This window comes from Conger conger, chromosome 3, assembly GCF_963514075.1.
Source record: "Conger conger chromosome 3, fConCon1.1, whole genome shotgun sequence".
Classification (NCBI taxonomy): domain Eukaryota; kingdom Metazoa; phylum Chordata; class Actinopteri; order Anguilliformes; family Congridae; genus Conger; species Conger conger.
In genome coordinates this window covers 70,479,151-70,498,408 of record NC_083762.1, presented here as the reverse complement: position 1 = coordinate 70,498,408, position 19,258 = coordinate 70,479,151, and the positions used below count along the sequence as shown (strand labels likewise).

Here is a 19,258-nt window from a genome sequence, read left to right as displayed (position 1 = left end):
GCCTCAGACTCACAGCACCCTGGCACAGCTTCCTTCCCCCACCCACCACAACTCTGCTCACGTTTCCTCTTCTTCTTTAGTTGCACTGAGAGTGTTGATTATTCGGACATTCGTAACCCAATGATTTGCCTCTTAGAACAGCCAATCAAATCTGCCCCTGACTTGTGACATCCTACTGTTCAGAGAATCACTGGAAATCCTGAAGCTCAAGTCCTCCATCTCTGAACAGTTTGAATTTTACAGTGCAGGGTACAAGCAGGGTCTCAAGGAGAGAAGTGTTTCACAGGGAGATACAATGATGGCACCACTGTATGCTCTTCTTGTGTTTATCAGCAAAGTGTGTAAGTCTATTATTTTTATTCACTAATTGGCCAAAGTAACTTTGCGCAAGAAGTATTTTGAGGTATTTCAGATTGATGGGGGGTGGGGAGTTCCTTTGTATTTCTACTGTTGTCAGTTGAAATATTGCTTCTTGTTTTATTCCAGATGGAGAACAAAACATTAAGATGGATGTAGTTCAGCCAATCGCACTGGTGACAGCTCAGCGTGGAGACACTGTGACTCTACCATGTTTCCACTCTCATGCCTTTATCACCTGTGTCAGCTGGTTTAAGCAACGCCTTGGACAGAAGCCTCAGCTTGTAGCCCTGTCATTGAAACATCGATCAGGTGCTGTATTTTTGAATGAGTTTGGAAACATCATACGTTTCAGTGCTAACACAACAGAGGGGATCTTTAACCTGACTATCTCACAAGTAGAGCCGTCTGATTCAGCAACATACTACTGTGCTATTATACACTACAATGAGGTCACCTTTGGAAATGGAACTACTTTAATGTTGACAGGTAAATATGAAATGTATTCCTTTTTCTGTAGCTTAATTTGTAATTTGTCATTCTGTAGCATACGTTCATGCTAAGGGTATCTTTACTCAAAAACATTGTCCCAGAAATGCTATTTCAAAGATACCTTTAAATCTGATCCTTACAATAACCTGAATATTTATGACCTCATTGTTTTTGGTGATGATTTATTCAAAAACAGATCTGCTATTTGATAAATCCACCGCTGTGAAAAAAAGTTAACAAAAAAAACATTAGAATAAACAATATTTTATCAAGTTGTCAACACTCACATTCTGTGGAATGTGAAATCTAAGAGCATATCTCATTGCATTGTTACTATAGTTATTTGTGAAGGTCCAATATACTTATGAAGCTTCAGTATGAGTAGTTTGCCATCAAATTAACTATTTCTGCTCTGGTAGAAAACATACTGATTTATAAATTAATGATTTCATTTAAATTAAATTAATTATTTGAATTTAATACAATGGTTCTCGTAAAATACATATACTTGACATATACTTGTTTGCCTAATTAGATTCTAAGATAATTCACCTAATGCTTTTTCATTACTAATGGTAAAGAGTGGGGCATACATTTCATTTGCATCTTCTCTCTAAGAAGAGATGTGTCATTTTTAACACATGTTGTGTAGACACACATTTCGAGAGTGTGTTCAGGGTATGACACAGTAAATGTGTAAGCCATTCATTTGAATGCACTCAACGACTGCAATTGGGCAACACAAAAGACTGTTGTTTTTTTATGTTTTTTGTTTTTTAAATTGGAAAATATACATTTCAGCTCATTAAATGCAAATGCACATAAATTACTCGCATTTAAATACAAACGTTTTAAAAGGTTTTGGGTGGCCGAAACGTAAACATGTACACTGATTCTAGAGTATCTTGCGCATTGTGTGTCTGAATGTTCAGAATGAACACAACCTGTGTCAAAACACTCTTGATACGCCATATGTGTAGAAACAGTGACACGTCTTCTTTGAGTGTTCCATCCTTGTAATTTCCCCCTCAACCATACCTTTACCGTCTCATTTTTGCATGACTTATTCTTACCGTTTGAACAAAAAACTATATCAAAAAACAAGCCTGAATAAGTACATTTAGAAGAGGCAAAAAGCACATCCTTATTATGATGTAATGTACAGAAATGTAGAATGCTGCTATAGGTTTTTCTCATTTGTTTAAGGAAGCTCACTGGTACATAATACTGAAACCAATAATAATTACACACTGTCATAAAAAAACACTTCTCTTTACTGTATAATTGTTTCGCAAGTGTAACTGAGAATATTTGGTGGAATCAGCTTAAGCTATTGGTATAATCTACAAATAAAGCTAATTTATATCTTATATGTATTAACCTTTTCCAGGGCCAGAGTCCCAGAACAGGACAGTAGTTCTCCAGCAGCTCGAGTCTGAGTCAGTGCAGCCAGGAGACTCTGTGACTCTGCAGTGTACAGTGCACACTGAGACCTGTGCAGGAGAACACAGTGTGTACTGGTTCAGACAGGCCTCAGGAGAGTCCCCTCCAGGAATCATTCACACCCACGGACACAGGAGTGATGAGTGCCAGAGGAGCTCTGGGACTGTGTCTCCCACACAGAGCTGTGTCTACAACTTCCCCAAGAGGAACCTCAGCCGCTCTGATGCTGGGACTTACTACTGTGCTGTGGCCACCTGTGGGGAGATCCTGTTTGGGAACGGGACCAAGCTACATGTTGAGGGTAAGCTCATTTCAATGTTTTTATGGTATAATACCACACTTATAGTATAGATTCTCATTTGAAATGTCAAACTATAATCAACACATATTTTTATTTTAATGCATCTTTAATTTCATTAAATCTTCCACTTCATTCTTTTATTTCAGGTTGTGATTTATCCAGGCTTGTCTGGCTCTCGTTCATAAGGACTGGAGTTCTGTGTTGCATCTTGCCCACATTTGTCCTGATCTATTGCAAAAGGACATAAATAATAAAGTTACTATGGGGTGTAATATTAAATCAGCCACTGAGTAATACTCATAATAATATTTCCATCTTCCTATTGTTCCTTCTTCTTCTTCTTCTTCTTCTTATTATTATTATTATTATTATTATTATTATTACAAAAACTTACAATTGTGAAATATACAGTTGTGTCTTTCTAAACACGTGTAATGGCTGTATCACTATAAAGTTTACTTAGAACAAAATCTATATGCTGTAGAATAAATACCAGTTGTTTTAATTTACAGCTTATTAAATCAAAGACAAAAATGCAATGCAAATGCTAAATAAGTCATTAATTTAATCAAATAAAATGCATTTTGTACGTTTAGTTTGTCTGTCTGATTGAGTTTTAATTATTACATTCATGGTGTATATGAGTTAAATGAGTATTCCAAATTGTTTTTGACACTTTAGAACATATCATTTGAGACCTGTCAGAGAAACTATTTTTAAGCACCGTATTTCATTTTTTTTGGGGGGGGGGGGGGTATAACACAAGTGTCCTGGATGAATAAAACATGCACTGAAAATATTTTCACAAATGTTATTTATTCTGTCAGGAGTGTAGGCTTCAGTATTGTACAATATATTGTTCTTGAGATTAAGAGACATGCTGTATATCCTCTACAGAGGACAAACATGAATTACTAGGCAATAGGAGGATACTGGATTTTCAAAATGTTCAAGAGACACTTGAAATCCAAACCTAAAAACGTTGTATGGCGAGGATACTATTGAGCAGAGAACAGTGGACAGCACAGTGGCATTGTCAAATTGTGATGAATAGCTCTACTGAAAACTTGAGTAAGCCATAACAGAATAACATTCGCAAAATGGTAAACACGGGCATTATATAATCATTGTGTATTCAGGATGGACGTGAACCTTAAAGCCCAGTCTCCACCCAACAGCCAAGACGAGACGAGACTTAGCATCTTTAGAAGAAAGTTTTATCTGCATGAACTGTCTGATTTTAGAACTTCGGCTCTCGGCGGCAGGCTTTTCGAAAACTGAGCTTGTTAAGTCTTAAGCTTGGAGTTTTAGAACAATTATTGATTTAAGGTTACAGTTAATTTGGGCCGTTATGGAAACAGTCGTTTATTTGTTTACTCGGCGCTTTGGTGTGGCCAAGTCCATACTCGCGGACGTTTTGAGATTTAAACACGGACGTTCTGGACGTGGCGGCAGGGATGGTGCAGTGGGTAGCACTGCCGCCTCACAGCAAGGAGGTCCTGGGTTCGAATCCCCGTTGGCCGGGCCATGACAAATAAAGGGGAGATGCACAACCAAGTCACTTTTTACTTATTTATTATAACAAAAGCAAACAGAACCTAATCAACATAATAAAACAATGGGGTGTGGAAATCAGCAAATCAGTAATGTGACTGAGTGCATGAGTGGAAAGTATAGGAGTGGAATGTTGTAAGGTGTACAACATAACAAAAGGCACAAACCTCACAGGTGTCTCTGTGGGGGAAGAGCTCACCAACTACCTGAGCTCTCCTCAACCCTTTTATCCAATACTGAAACAATTAGCTTCACTGGTCACAGGTGTCACCAGTGAAGCCAATTTCCCTCCCTGCCACGCCCCCGTCCAGCCCCTGCCAGAACACAGACACACACAACGTCATACCTACAGGCAGGGGCGAGAGACAAACAGGCAGGGAGGCAGGGGGTCGTAACACCTCCCCCCATAAGACGGGGTCCATAGGACACCGTAAAAAAAAGGAAAACCCCAACTAAACCCTAACGAAAAAACCCATGAAAACTCTGCGCATCAGAAGGCCACCCTACCCACCGCCTGGAGCCCGCGACAATGCATCCGCGACCACATTATCACGGCCTTTAATGTGGCGGATGTCCAGGTCGTGAGCCTGCGAAAACAGCGACCACCTAAGCAGCCGCTGGTTAGGGCACCGCAGGGAGTGTATAAAGGTGAGCGGGTTGTGATCTGTGTAGGCCACCACAGGCAGAGAGTCCACATATACCGCAAAATACTGCAAAGCCCAGATCAAAGCCAGAGCTTCCTTCTCTATCACAGAATAGTTCAACTGATGCTGGTTGAACTTCCTAGAAAAGAAACTCACAGGCCGGTCAACCCCCTGCCCATCAGCCTGCATCAACACGGCCCCCGCCCCTATGTGGCTCGCATCCACCTGCAAAACAAAAGGATTGGTAAAACAGGGTGCAGCCAACACTGGCGCTGTACACAATAGAGATTTGACATTTTCAAAAGCCCCCTGACACTCAGTTGACCACACAAAGGCAGCCGTAGCCTTTAATAGGTCAGTAAGGGGTGCTACCACACTGGAGAAGTTTTTACAGAAGCAGCGGTAGTAGCCCACCATTCCCAAGAATCGCATAAGCTCTTTCTTAGTGGTAGGCTGTGGAAAGTGCTCAACTGCTACCACCTTTGCACGCACAGGAGCCACCTGTCCCTGACCAACCACCCGACCCAGGTAAGTCACAGTGGCACGAGCAAACTCACACTTTGCCAGGTTCACCGTGAGCTTAGCCTGGGCCAACCGGTCAAAAAGTGCACAAACCCGCTGCACATGGGAGGACCAGGTGTCACTATACACCACCACATCATCCAGATAAACCGCACAGCCAGCCAGCCCAGCCACCACGCGGTTCATCAATCGCTGGTGCATTCCGCAGCCCAAACGGCATCACCTTATACGAATACAGCCCAGATGGGGTGATGAAAGCAGATACCTCCTGGGCCTTCTTCGACAATGGCACTTGCCAGTAGCCTTTAAGCAAATCAAACCTGCTGACGTACTTTGCACTGCCAACCTGATCCACGCAGTCCTCCATCCGCGGCAGTGGAAAAGAATCAGGTTTCGTCACCTTATTCACCTTCCTAAAATCTGAGCAAAACCGAGGGGTGCGATCACTCTTGGGCACCAACAGGCACGGAGAAGCCCAACTCGATGCAGAAGGCACTGCAATATTGTTATCCAACATATACTGTACCTCCGCATCCAAGTAGGCACGCTTCACAGGAGAAACCCTATAAAAGTGCTGCCGGATAGGCTGCGCCTCCCCCACATCAACATCATGCTCAATCCAGTCAGTGCGGGAGGGCACGTCACAAAACAGACCAGGATAGCTCCGAATAACACCCTCATATTCAACAGCCTGCTCTGCGGGCAAGTGGCCAAACAACGCCTTCAAATTCACGAGGGTCTCTGAATTTTTCAGCCTACCCGTCAAAAGCCCCTCATCAGGCTCAAGTACAGAATCCCCCAAAGATGGGTCAGCTCTTTGTTCACTCCGTAATTCACTAGAAGACACAGACAAAGGAGAATCAGGTACTGGCAAGGTACTCTTAATATCATCGTCAACTTTATTAGACTCAGCCTGGCTCATTGCCCGTGTAACTGCACAAACAGGGAAAACCTCAGGAAAACGTGCAGCACATTCATCAGACTGTTCTAAACTGGGAGGGGAGAGGGTGACCACTGGAGGCAAGGAAACATTAGGCCACACACGACTACCAGCCAAGTCGTTGCCCAAAATGATATCCACCCCCTCCACCGGTAATTCCGGCCTCACTCCCATAAGCACCTCCCCCTGCACCAAGCCACAATCTAGATACATCCTATGCACTGGGACAGGTACCACTGTTAACCCCATCCCTCGCATAAGGATCCTATCCCCAATGTCTGTCTGCTCAGAAAACGGCAAAATAGACTCCAGAGCATAGGAGTTGGAAGCATCCGTATCTCTCAAGATCCTAACGGGAACTTTAGTGTCACTACCCACCTGTGTGACCCACCCCTTTGTAATAAAGGGCAGATAGGACTTACCGGGGCCGCCAGTCACCACATGCTCACCCTGCCGCCATCTCACACCAACCAGACCAGAGACGCCGGCAGCTAGCGCCGTAGGTTTGGCATGCCCGCCCTCCCACTGCGACTTCCTAGCCCTAAATATTGGGCACTCCAACTTCCAATGGCCATACTCCCGGCAGTAGTGACACATATCCTCCTCACGTCTATCAGGCACCGCTCTGGACCCCCTACCCGAGAACCGTTGTAACCCCCCCCTAAAACCAACAGGCGACTTAGGCCTGCTACCCACATCATTACGCACTACTGGCCCCCCCCCAGGCCGTCTGTTATGGATGAGTACGTACTCATCAGCCAGCCCCGCAGCCTCAGTCACAGTAACCACCTTCCTTTCGCTAACGTAGGTAGCAACCCCACCGGGCAGGGAGTTAGTAAACTGCTCCATGATGACTAGATTACGTAGCTGCTCAAAATCCTCAATGCAGGAGGCTGCACACCAACAATCAAAATGATTAGTCAGCTCCCTTGCAAACTCCATATGCGACTGACCAACCCCCCTTTCCCATGATCGAAAACGTTGGCGATATGCCTCAGGGACCAGCTCATACGCCTTCAACACCGCAGTCTTGCAGATTTATAAGTCAGGTTTCCACTGCTCAAACACGCATAAGCTTCCTGTGCTTTTCCCGTCAACACGCACTGTAGCAGCACAATTTGCTCAGAGTCGGACCAAGTCCGCGCCGCTGCAAGCCGTTCAAACAAAGAAAAAAAAACACATCCGGATCCCTCTCATTGAAATTCGGTAACAGCCGTAAGTTGTTTACTACATCGGGAGCCCCCGGTGGCAGAGATGAACCGTCATCCACCCGCAAAGCATCGCCAGACATCAGCCCGTCCCTTACTAAGCCCAGTCTAGTAGCCCGTAGACTTATCTCTGCCTGCTCGGACTCCCGCCGTAACCGTTCAATAATCACCTGTGTGTCCGCCTCAATTTTAACTTTTTTGAGCTCACTCTTCTGCCTGTCCGATGCCAACTGGATTGCCAACTCCCTATCATGAGACAGCTGTAACAAGAGTAGCTCTTTTTGCTGTTCAAACTCCCCACAGATACACTGGAAACCGGCAACCGATTTACCCCCTGTGGAGCCAAGAGCACACCCCGCTCAACCAGCCTTGTCCGAATTGTGGACACCAACGTAACTTTAAGCTTATCACTCAACCCACTGAGATCGATGTCGTACTCCCCAGCGATACACACCAGCTGTTCTTTGGTACATTTCTCCAACAGCTCCTCAGACGGAGCAGAAAAAAACTCCTCTACCGCTGCCATACTCGATGCGTAGCAAAATAAAACACAACTCAGACAGCGCCGCAAACTAGTCTTCTGGTGGGTGTAAAAGCCCAATGCAGAATTTCCTCTACCTACACTTCCTACCCAAAATAAACTATCTAACTGCCCCTAATCTTCATGCGGATCAGCGGGAGGATCTTTAAACACAAACTCTGAGAGCCCGGTCAAGCCCCCAGCAAGCTGGTTACCCACCTGACAGCCCTGGATGTGTCCCCAGACCGCCTACTGCACAAAATCAAGAAACTAAAAAAATAAACCAACGAACCCAGTGGGCCACGTTGCTAATTCTATCAAGGAAACTCCACAAAGAACCGACACACCACACCAGACACCTAGAGATCATCAACACCATGCACTACTGCCAATCTGCCCGGCTACCAACGCATTACCTAACACAACGGGCGGTAAGGAAAAAAAAAAAGAAACATCCCTCCACAAAAAAAAGAGCCAAACCAAACAAAGAAACCAACTCTAAGCCAAAAAAAGTAACTACATGCATCTCCCACAAAAAAACCTCCCAACAAAGGAAGCCAAACTACGGCCAAAACCAACAAACTAACCGTCGGACGAGCCCCCACTTATCATGGCCCCCCTCGTTGGGCCATGACAAATAAAGGGGAGATGCACAACCAAGTCACTTTTTACTTATTTATTATAACAAAAGCAAACAGAACCTAATCAACATAATAAAACAATGGGGTGTGGAAATCAGCAAATCAGTAATGTGACTGAGTGCATGAGTGGAAAGTATAGGAGTGGAATGTTGTAAGGTGTACAACATAACAAAAGGCACAAACCTCACAGGCGTCTCTGTGGGGGAAGAGCTCACCAACTACCTGAGCTCTCCTCAACCCTTTTATCCAATACTGAAACAATTAGCTTCACTGGTCACAGGTGTCACCAGTGAAGCCAATTTCCCTCCCTGCCACGCCCCCCTCCAGCCCCTGCCAGAACACAGACACACACAACGTCATACCTACAGGCAGGGGCGAGAGACAAACAGGCAGGGAGGCAGGGGGTCGTAACAGTGATCAACAACAAAAACAATACGAACATCTCAGAACAGGCATCATATCAGCCAAAGGTATCTGTCTATGTGACATTCTGCTAGGGTGGCCTCAGATATTGTCCAAAACATTCTCAGTGTAATTAGCATTATAGTGAGATTCTTTATTAGAATATAGTTAGACCTGTAGATCTGCTTGTTAATGCAAATATTGAATCAGCCAATCATGTGGCAAAAACAAAAGGCATAAAAGCATGTAGAAATGGTCAAGAGGTTCAGCTGCTTTTCCAGACCAAATGTCATAATGGAGAATAAATATGATCTAAGTCATTTTGACCGTGGAATGATTGCTTGTGTATCTCAGAAACTGCTGATCGCCTGGGTTTTTCCACACACAACAGTTTCCAGAGTTTGCAGAGAATGGTGCAAAAAAAGAAAAGAAAAAGTGAGCAGACTGTGTAGCCCAGTAAAAAACAAACAATAATCCTGGACAAGACATACAACATACCACAGAATGAAATAAACTATGTTGCCGGTAGATCTAATAGCAACTAATGTGGTAGCCAGCTGAGATATTCTTTAAAAAAAACATCCCCCACCTTGAAATGTAATTGTGCTTAAGTCACATCCAATCCCAGTTGTCACCATCTTAATTATATTTGTGTGTGATGTCCCTAATTGATGGTAGGGATGGTAGGGATAATAAATATTTTACAGTTGAAAGTCCAGTCTGGGTGAGGGCATTACTCTCCTTAGTCTCTAGACTATAGGCCCCTATGAACACCTGACAGGCCTCTGAGCAGGAAGTGCATGAACATGTGAGAGTCTTTGCTCCGTCACAGTACACAGGAAGGAATCTGCCACTGAGTCATTCTGTCAGAAAATGCGCCCAGTTCTTCTAAACTGTACAACGCAGCCACAATAACTGAGAACACAAGATGGCTGTCGCTGTGCAAACAGGAAGAGCCTGGTTATTGAAGGTGCCAGCATGAGGTCTAGCCTTCAGAAACCATGTCCAGTGGTACTAAAACAACAAGCGCGCTCCCACATTCACAGTCAAGTTTGGGCGTATTGGCAAGGATACGGCAGGTGAGAAAAAATGCTATAAAAGAATGCTTTCAAAAATAGAAATGTTAATAGTTTATTTTTTATCAATTAAGAAGATGCATGAGCAGAAGAAGTGAATGAACAGAAGAAAAATCTAAATCAAATCAATATTTGGTGTGACCACCCTTTGCCTTCAAAACAGCATCAATTCTTGAAGGAACTCGGCAGGTAGGTTGTTCCAAACATCTTGGAGAACTAGCCACAGTTCAAGCAACCTGAGTCGCTTGGCCTTGTTTCCACGTCAGAGGTATTGGTTTTTGGCTGCAATTCTTCCATGAAAACCACTTCTGACCAGACTTCTCTGCACAGTAGATGGGTGTACCTGGGTCCCACTGGTTTCTGCCAATTCTGAGCTGATGGCACTGCTGGACATCTTCCAATTGTGAAGGGAAGAAAGCATGATGTGTCTTTCATCTGCTGCACTAAGTTTCCTTGGCCAACCACTGCGTCTACGGTCCTCAGCGTTGCCCGTTTCGTTGTGCTTCTTCAACAGAGCTTGGACAGCACATCTGGAAACCCCTATCTGCCTTGAAATTTCTGCCTGGGAGAGACCTCGTTGATGCAGTATAACTACCTTGTGTCTTGTTGCTGTGCTCAGTCTTGCTTCTGACATTAAACTGTCTTCAGCAACCTCACCTTGGAAGCAGAGTTTGATTGTTCCTCACCCAGTTTTAACCCTCCTACAGAGCTGTTTCTATTTCAGTTCATTATTGTGTTTCAACCTACATATTGAATTGATGATCATTAGCTCCTGTTTGGTATAATTGGTTAATCACACACCTGACTATATGCCTACAAAATCTTTGTGTAAGTGTACCTAGAAGAATTGATGCTGGTTTGAAGGTAAAGGGTGGTCACACCAAATATTGATTTGATTTAAATTTTTCTTTTGTTCACTCACTTTGCATTTCCACAGTGCTATATAGGATACCAAACAATAATGAATCTAAATAGTTAGTTAATGGTTAAATAAGCTGTATAAAAACACAACACAACATATTTACACTAGGCCCCTTACCCTTCGCACAGCTATTTCTCTTGTTCAGGTCGCAAACTATGATACTATTTACAATCACACTCAAAGTCAAACTTATCGCCAAACAACAAAGTAACAGACTAAGAGGACTTGTTTTGCAGTCCTAATGTTTCACTTTTCCAAATGTTTTCCCATTTCTGTTGAACATTACTGCCATGTGGCAGGCACATTTACCCAGAATGACCCAGCTACAGTACATCATTTTACATATGTATACAGTTCCAGTTCATACAGCTCTATGAATTTGCTGAAGTCATTTGGGTTAACAGCCTTAAAAGATACTGTGAAGCCAGTCGGTCGCACCACTGTTTTGAAGTTTTACTTTATTTGAACAACAGCAGAATTTAAGAAGAAGCACAGCACTAAGAAAAGGCTAATCTTATAGTCAGTGTCATTTACAGCCACATATAATGTTCACAATGCGAGTGTGTAGTGACGGGGACTGGCGGAGAACCAGGAGCGACTAAGGATAATACCTTATAAGCGGACACGCTAAAGTGTTCGCCACAAAATCCCGGGAGATAAGGGAACAGGGAGAAAACAAATACAGAGGGAGACCTCTCCCGGAACAGGAAGGGGAACAGAACCCAACCTGGAGACAAACTCTGACCAAACCAGAGGACAAGCCCAAAACGGTTAAAAGAAAATAAAAGCGACCCTTGAAAAACAGGGTGAACAACCCTACCAAAATAAGTGCTAAGAGACGAGCACTGAAACCCCAGACTGGGGACCAAAATTAAAGTACAACCTAGTACAAAACACAAGGCACGCAAAATAAAAGAACCTTGAGACACAAACCAAAATACAATTCCGGGGACAACGTCCCTCACCCAAAAGCTCACACAAGCTAGAAATAAAAAGAACCTTTAGGAAGGCGTCAGAAGTGCACACAGCACTAACAATCTGATCACCTTCCTTACCTTTTTTTTTTAAGGGAGACAGAAACCCGAACCAGCACGATACCTGACTCACAAAACCCAAGTCTACCGCGTGCTTTACCAGCTTGGTGCGAGGGCGAATGGTTGACACCAAAGCGCCGACAGACTGCCAGCGAGTGCTTTAAATACCCTCAGGAGGTAGGCTCCCCCGGCACTGATGAGGGCCAGGTGAAAATAATGAACCCATACTGTTCAGAGAATCAACAGAATATTTTCAGCTCAAGTCCTCCTTCTCTGTACAGTTTGGGTTTTACAGTGCAGGGAGCAAGAAGGGTCTCGAGGAGAGAAGAGTCTCAAGAAGTACAGAAGTACGCTATTCCTGTGTTTTTCAGTGACGTGTGTGAGTGCATAATTGTTATTAACTTATAAGCCCAAATTGTTTTACACAAGGACAGTATAGGGGTATTCATATGTAGATTAATGGGGTTTTTCCATAGTTTTTTCCCCAGTTCAGTTGAACGACTGCTTTTTGTTGTATTCCAGGTGGTCTGCTTGGGAAGACTGTAGTTCAGCCTAACACGCTGGTGACAGCTGAGCTTGGAGGTACTGTGACTCTCGTATGTTTCCATCCTGCAGAAGATGTGACATTCATCAGCTGGTTAAAGCAACCTCTTGGACAGAAGCCTCAGCTTGTAGAAACAAATGACAGATATAACAGATGTTATATTCTTAAATTAGTTTAAAAACAGCAGATGTAACAAAGGTATCAGACATTTTTCAGAACACGCCTCCCCCTCATGGACAGTGAAGCCTCAGACTCACAGCACCCTGGCACAGCTTCCTTCCCCCACCCACCACAACTCTGCTCACGTTTCCTCTTCTTCTTTAGTTGCACTGAGAGTGTTGATTATTCGGACATTCGTAACCCAATGATTTGCCTCTTAGAACAGCCAATCAAATCTGCCCCTGACTTGTGACATCCTACTGTTCAGAGAATCACTGGAAATCCTTAAGCTCAAGTCCTCCTTCTCTGAACAGTTTGAGTTTTACAGTGCAAGGTACAAGCAGGGTCTCAAGGAGAGAAGTGTTTCACAGGGAGATACAACGATGGCGCCACTGTATGCTCTTCTTGTGTTTTTCAGCAAAGTGTGTAAGTCTATTATTTTTATTCACTAATTGGCCAAAGTAACTTTGCGCAAGAAGTGTTTTGAGGTATTTGTACAGAGATTGATGGGGGGTGGGGAGTTCCTTTGTTGAAATATTGCTTCTTGTTTTATTCCAGATGGAGAACAAAACATTAAGATGGATGTAGTTCAGCCAATCGCACTGGTGACAGCTCAGCGTGGAGACACTGTGACTCTACCATGTTTCCACTCTCATGCCTTTATCACCTGTGTCAGCTGGTTTAAGCAACGCCTTGGACAGAAGCCTCAGCTTGTAGCCCTGTCATTGAAACATCGATCAGGTGCTGTATTTTTGAATGAGTTTGGAAACATCAGACATTTCAGTGCTCACACAACAGAGGGGATCTTTAACCTGACTATCTCACAAGTAGAGCCGTCTGATTCAGCAACATACTACTGTGCTATTATACACTACAATGAGGTCACCTTTGGAAATGGAACTACTTTAATGTTGACAGGTAAATATGAAATGTATTCCTTTTTCTGTAGCTTAATTTGTAATTGTAATTTGTCATTCTGTAGCATACGTTCATGCTAAGGGTATCTTTACTCAAAAACATTGTCCCAGAAATGCTATTTCAAAGATACCTTTAAATCTGATCCTTACAATAACCTGAATATTTATGACCTCATTGTTTTTGGTGATGATTTATTCAAAAACAGATCTGCTATTTGATAAATCCACCGCTGTGAAAAAAAGTTAACAAAAAAAAACATTAGAATAAACAATATTTTATCATGTTGTCAACACTCACATTCTGTGGAATGTGAAATCTAAGAGCATATCTCATTGCATTGTTACTATAGTTATTTGTGAAGGTCCAATATACTTATGAAGCTTCAGTATGAGTAGTTTGCCATCAAATTAACTATTTCTGCTCTGGTAGAAAATATACTGATTTATAAATTAATGATTTCATTTAAATTAAATTAATTATTTGAATTTAATACAATGGTTCTCGTAAAATATATATACTTGACATATACTTGTTTGCCTAATTAGATTCTAAGATAATTCACCGAATGCTTTTTCATTACTAATGGTAAAGAGTGGGGCATACATTTCATTTGCATCTTCTCTCTAAGAAGAGATGTGTCATTTTTAACACATGTTGTGTAGACACACATTTCGAGAGTGTGTTCAGGGTATGACACAGTAAATGTGTAAGCCATTCATTTGAATGCACTCAATGACTGCAATTGGGCAACACAAAAGACTGTTGTTTTTTTATGTTTTTTGTTTTTTAAATTGGAAAATATACATTTCAGCTCGTTAAATGCAAATGCACATAAATTACTCGCATTTAAATACAAACGTTTTAAAAGGTTTTGGGTGGCCGAAACGTAAACATGTACACTGATTCTAGAGTATTCTTGCGCATTGTGTGTCTGAATGTTCAGAATGAACACAACCTGTGTCAAAACACTCTTGATACGCCATATGTGTAGAAACAGTGACACGTCTTCTTTGAGTGTTCCATCCTTGTAATTTCCCCCTCAACCATACCTTTACCGTCTCATTTTTGCATGACTTATTCTTACCGTTTGAACAAAAAACTATATCAAAAAACAAGCCTGAATAAGTACATTTAGAAGAGGCAAAAAGCACATCCTTATTATGATGTAATGTACAGAAATGTAGAATGCTGCTATAGGTTTTTCTCATTTGTTTAAGGAAGCTCACTGGTACATAATTCTGAAACCAATAATAATTACACACTGTCATAAAAAAACACTTCTCTTTACTGTATAATTGTTTCGCAAGTGTAACTGAGAATATTTGGTGGAATCAGCTTAAGCTATTGGTATAATCTACAAATAAAGCTAATTTATATCTTATATGTATTAACCTTTTCCAGGGCCAGAGTCCCAGAACAGGACAGTAGTTCTCCAGCAGCCCGAGTCTGAGTCAGTGCAGCCAGGAGACTCTGTGACTCTGCAGTGTACAGTGCACACTGAGACCTGTGCAGGAGAACACAGTGTGTACTGGTTCAGACAGGCCTCAGGAGAGTCCCCTCCAGGAATCATTCACACCCACGGACACAGGAGTGATGAGTGCCAGAGGAGCTCTGGGACTGTGTCTCCCACACAGAGCTGTGTCTACAACTTCCCCAAGAGGAACCTCAGCCTCTCTGATGCTGGGACTTACTACTGTGCTGTGGCCACCTGTGGGGAGATCCTGTTTGGGAACGGGACCAAGCTGCATGCAGAGGGTAAGCAAAATATCAATTACATAGAGGGAGCATTCAGTTTGGAAGGTTCATTCATTTATTTTTATGAGGCTTAGGGTAATAGACAATATTAATCATTTTAACCAGTAGAACCTAAATCCAGCTGAACAATCAAACAATCAAAATTCCATTCAGAAACCAAACAAGTGAAATCAGAGCTGTATTCGGCTTTCGTGATCAGGTAGCCTAACCCTCGAAAAAAAGATTCTGCACTGTATTCTGCCGACTCTCTCAACTGATGCACAGACAATACTCACAAATTATTTGACGGTTCCTCAGAGGTTCTATGCTAAAATTGTGAAATTAGAACCTTGTAATTTCAAGGTCAAATAAGTCATTCCAGTGCCTTTAGCCCAGTGGTCTCAAACTCTGTGCTGTGTGTATGCAGGTTTTCAGGTCTCAAACTCAACACTGTAAAAAAAATTCTGTATTTTCACAAGAAAAACAATGTTAATTTAGCTTTTTTTAAATGGAAATGCAGTTTGTCAGTCAAAAAACCGATGTATCTTGATTGACTGTAATTAACATTTAATGTGACGGAAATGGGAAATCCCTTAAATCTATAGTACTATCACCGTTTTTCAACAGTCCTACACATGTAAAAATATTCCTAGAGTGAGCACACATTCTTATAATCCTAGGTAGTGGAGCAAGATTAAGACAAAATGCCAATACAGTTGCTAAAGTGTTCAAGTGTTATAGTTATTGAACTAAGGGTTAATTCACAGAAAGTTAGCATTTGCTGTGTCTGGGAATGGCCCATTTGCATTGTACTGAACCAAGCCACACTCTTTAGTCTTAATTCATCCCTATTACTCATTTAGCTATTTGCATTAAACTGCATTAAAACACAAAAAATAAGCAACAATTGTTATTTAGACAATACAATAAGACATTTCATATACACTTCATGTACTTTATGTGCGGCGGCACGGATGGTGCAGTGGGTAGCACTGCTGCCTCACAGCAAGGAGGTCCTGGGTTTGAATCCCCGTCGGCTGGTGCCTCTCTGTGTGGAGTTTGCATGTTCTCCCCGTGTCTGCGTGGGTTTCCTCCCACAGTCCAAAGACATGCAGGTTAGGCTGATTGGAGAGTCTAAATTGCCCATAGGTATGAGTGTGTGAGTGAATGGTGTGTGTGCCCTGCGATGGACTGGCGACCTGTCCAGGGTGTATTCCTGCCTTTCGCCCAATGTATGCTGTGATAGGCTCCAGCCCCCCTGCGACCCTGTTCAGGATAAGCGGGTTAGGATAATGAATGAATGAATGAATGAATGCATACTTTATGTGCAAAACTACTGCCCTAATTGAGCAAATAATTGAACTAGCTAATGACACAATGAAGATTTGAGGCTGGAATATAAACCGGCGTACACACGGCCCTCCACAGAACTGAGTGTGAGACTGCTGCTTCAGCCTGATTGAGGCAGATCCGATATGACAGAAATAAGTTATTGTAGCTGCATCTTCACTTGTATTTTCTGCTTCATTTCAGAAGCAACGGTCCCTTTCTTTATTGTCATCATCGCTTCTGTGGTGTTGGCATTGAGCCTGATTGTGAATGTCGCTCTTCTCTGCACTCGGAGGAAGAGAGAAGTTTGCGAGCACTGTACAGGTGAGTGGTGTTCAGCAAGAGAAGTAAATGTGTACTCTGTAAAAGAGAGTGATGTTAGCAAGAGAAGTAACCGTGTGCTCTGTAAAAAAGAATGATGTTAGAAGAGAGCAGAAACTGTGGGTCTTTATGGGTGAGTGATATTAGCTTAAATAAATGAGAATTTCTGAAAGGATGGACAAAGAGTTCTTCTCTATGATATGAACTGCAGTCTCCATTATTTTCATTATAACCTTATGAAGAATTGTTTTTGTTGACCAGTTCGCAAAATAGTTAGTAAAATGTATCTCCCATATGATACTTAAACAAGATTTAGATATAACATGCTGTCTTTTAAAATATAGTTTTCTGATAATATTTTTTGCTGAAAAAAAAAACCTCTAACCATTGAGCCTCATTACATTAGTTATATAATGCATGGTAAATAATATATTTATAAGAAATATTTTCACCTTTGATCAGGTAACCCTCTGCCTAAAAGCCAGCATGACACCACCCACGATTCAAGAGAACAGGTGCGCAAAGACACTTCCTACATCCTTTCAAACTTTGTCACAAAGCCATAAGGCTTGAAACAGAGCCTTCCATATTCTGCCATAATGTGCTAAGTATGCTAATATACTGTTCTGGATACATAACTCTTTCAACTGATCAGTTTACAAAAGGCTGAACATGTAAACAACCACTTATGAAAAATGGACAGAAAAGAAATATGAGTAAATTATGATCATGACTCTAGTAATTATGTTTTATTTCTATTACAATATTGAACTACAGATAAAGTAGAGCTCATGTGGATCTCTTTGGCCTTAAAACTCACACTGTGATGTTGTCTGTTTCACCTGCTGTCCCACAGTGCCCTAGTGAAGACGTCCTGAACTATGCTGCTCTGAGCTTCTCTAATAAGAATGCAAAATCCAGGCCCAAGAGGAGAGACCCAAGGCAAGAGCCCATCTATTCTGGTGTGAGGAATCACGACTGGAGCTGAAGGCTTTTCCGGAAGCATCAACAAGCCTGGAAGAAACATTTTTATAACTGGAGTGAATGCATATTGGAGTCTGGCAGCAGCATCCTTGCATGTAACTGTTGTATCTGAAAGGCTTTTTTTTCATTCACGTATGCTGAATATTTACTGATGCAAATTAAGTTGTGTGTTTTATTTTCTACATACATGCAGGAAAAGTTATATTTGTAAGTTGTATTTGCATTTTTGTAACTAAACTTATTTTGCTTTAGGATGTAAGTACTCATTTTGCAATGCTTTCTAATGTAAAACATGGCATGGAATAAAGCAACTTTTAGTTTTTTTTATACAAATTCCTGAATAAAATGAAATTAGATTAAAAAATGCTGAAGCTATTATGATTATTATGATTATTATTATTATTATTATTATTATCTCACAAAAGACATATAAGCCTGGAGGTGAAATGTAAACAGTCCCCTCCAGGAATCATTCACACCCACGGACACAGGAGTGATGAGTGCCAGAGGAGCTCTGGGACTGTGTCTCCCACACAGAGCTGTGTCTACAACTTCCCCAAGAGGAACCTCAGCCGCTCTGATGCTGGGACTTACTACTGTGCTGTGGCCACCTGTGGGGAGATCCTGTTTGGGAACGGGACCAAGCTGCATGTTCAATGTTTTGTATAATACCACACTTATAGTATAGATTCTCATTTGAAATGTCAAACTATAATCAACACATATTTTTATTTTAATGCATTTTTAATTTCATTAAATCTCTACTTCATTATTTTATTTTAGGTTTTGATTTATCCAGGCTTGTCTGGCTCTCGATCATAAGGACTGGAGTTCTGTGTTGCATCTTGCCCATATTTGTCTTGATCTATTGCAAAAGGGCATAAATAATAAATTTACTTTGAGGTGTAATATTAAATCAGTCAGCGAGTAATACTATATCCTTCCTTTATTCTTTTATTCTTCTTCTTCTTCTTCTTTTTACCTGCGAGCAAAACCTTGTCAAAAGAAACAGACGACTGAATCTTTCTAAACATATGTAATGGCATTATCACTATACATTTTACTCAGAACAAACTGTATGTACTGTAGAATAAATACCAGTTGTTTTCATTTACAGCTTCTTCAGTCAAAGACAAAAATGCAATGCAAATGCTAAATAAATCATTATTTTAATCAAACAAAATGTATTTTGTATGTTTAGTTTGTCTGTCTG

General features: G+C 41.8%; 1 protein-coding gene across 1 annotated transcript; it reads left to right on the top strand.

The window, feature by feature from the left end:
- Window positions 1-248: 248 nt before the first annotated feature.
- On the top strand, window positions 249-18,156 carry LOC133123752 (uncharacterized). The gene is made up of 6 exons (XM_061234261.1): window positions 249-341; window positions 487-846; window positions 15,079-15,432; window positions 16,945-17,064; window positions 17,524-17,576; window positions 17,918-18,156. The coding sequence occupies exons 1-6, from the start codon at window positions 296-298 to the stop codon at window positions 18,047-18,049; spliced, it is 1,065 nt and encodes a 354-aa protein (XP_061090245.1). The 5' UTR covers window positions 249-295; the 3' UTR covers window positions 18,050-18,156.
- Window positions 18,157-19,258: the final 1,102 nt, after the last annotated feature.

What these genes read in the sequence shown, in the direction of transcription:
- LOC133123752 (XM_061234261.1), top strand. Translation starts at nt 296, where the DNA reads ATGATGGCACCACTGTATGCTCTTCTTGTGTTTATCAGCAAAGTGT. An exon ending in TGTGTTTATCAGCAAAGTGT is followed by an intron (nt 342 to 486) that starts GTAAGTCTATTA and finishes GTTTTATTCCAG; the next exon opens with ATGGAGAACAAAACATTAAG. An exon ending in CCCACGATTCAAGAGAACAG is followed by an intron (nt 17,577 to 17,917) that starts GTGCGCAAAGAC and finishes GCTGTCCCACAG; the next exon opens with TGCCCTAGTGAAGACGTCCT.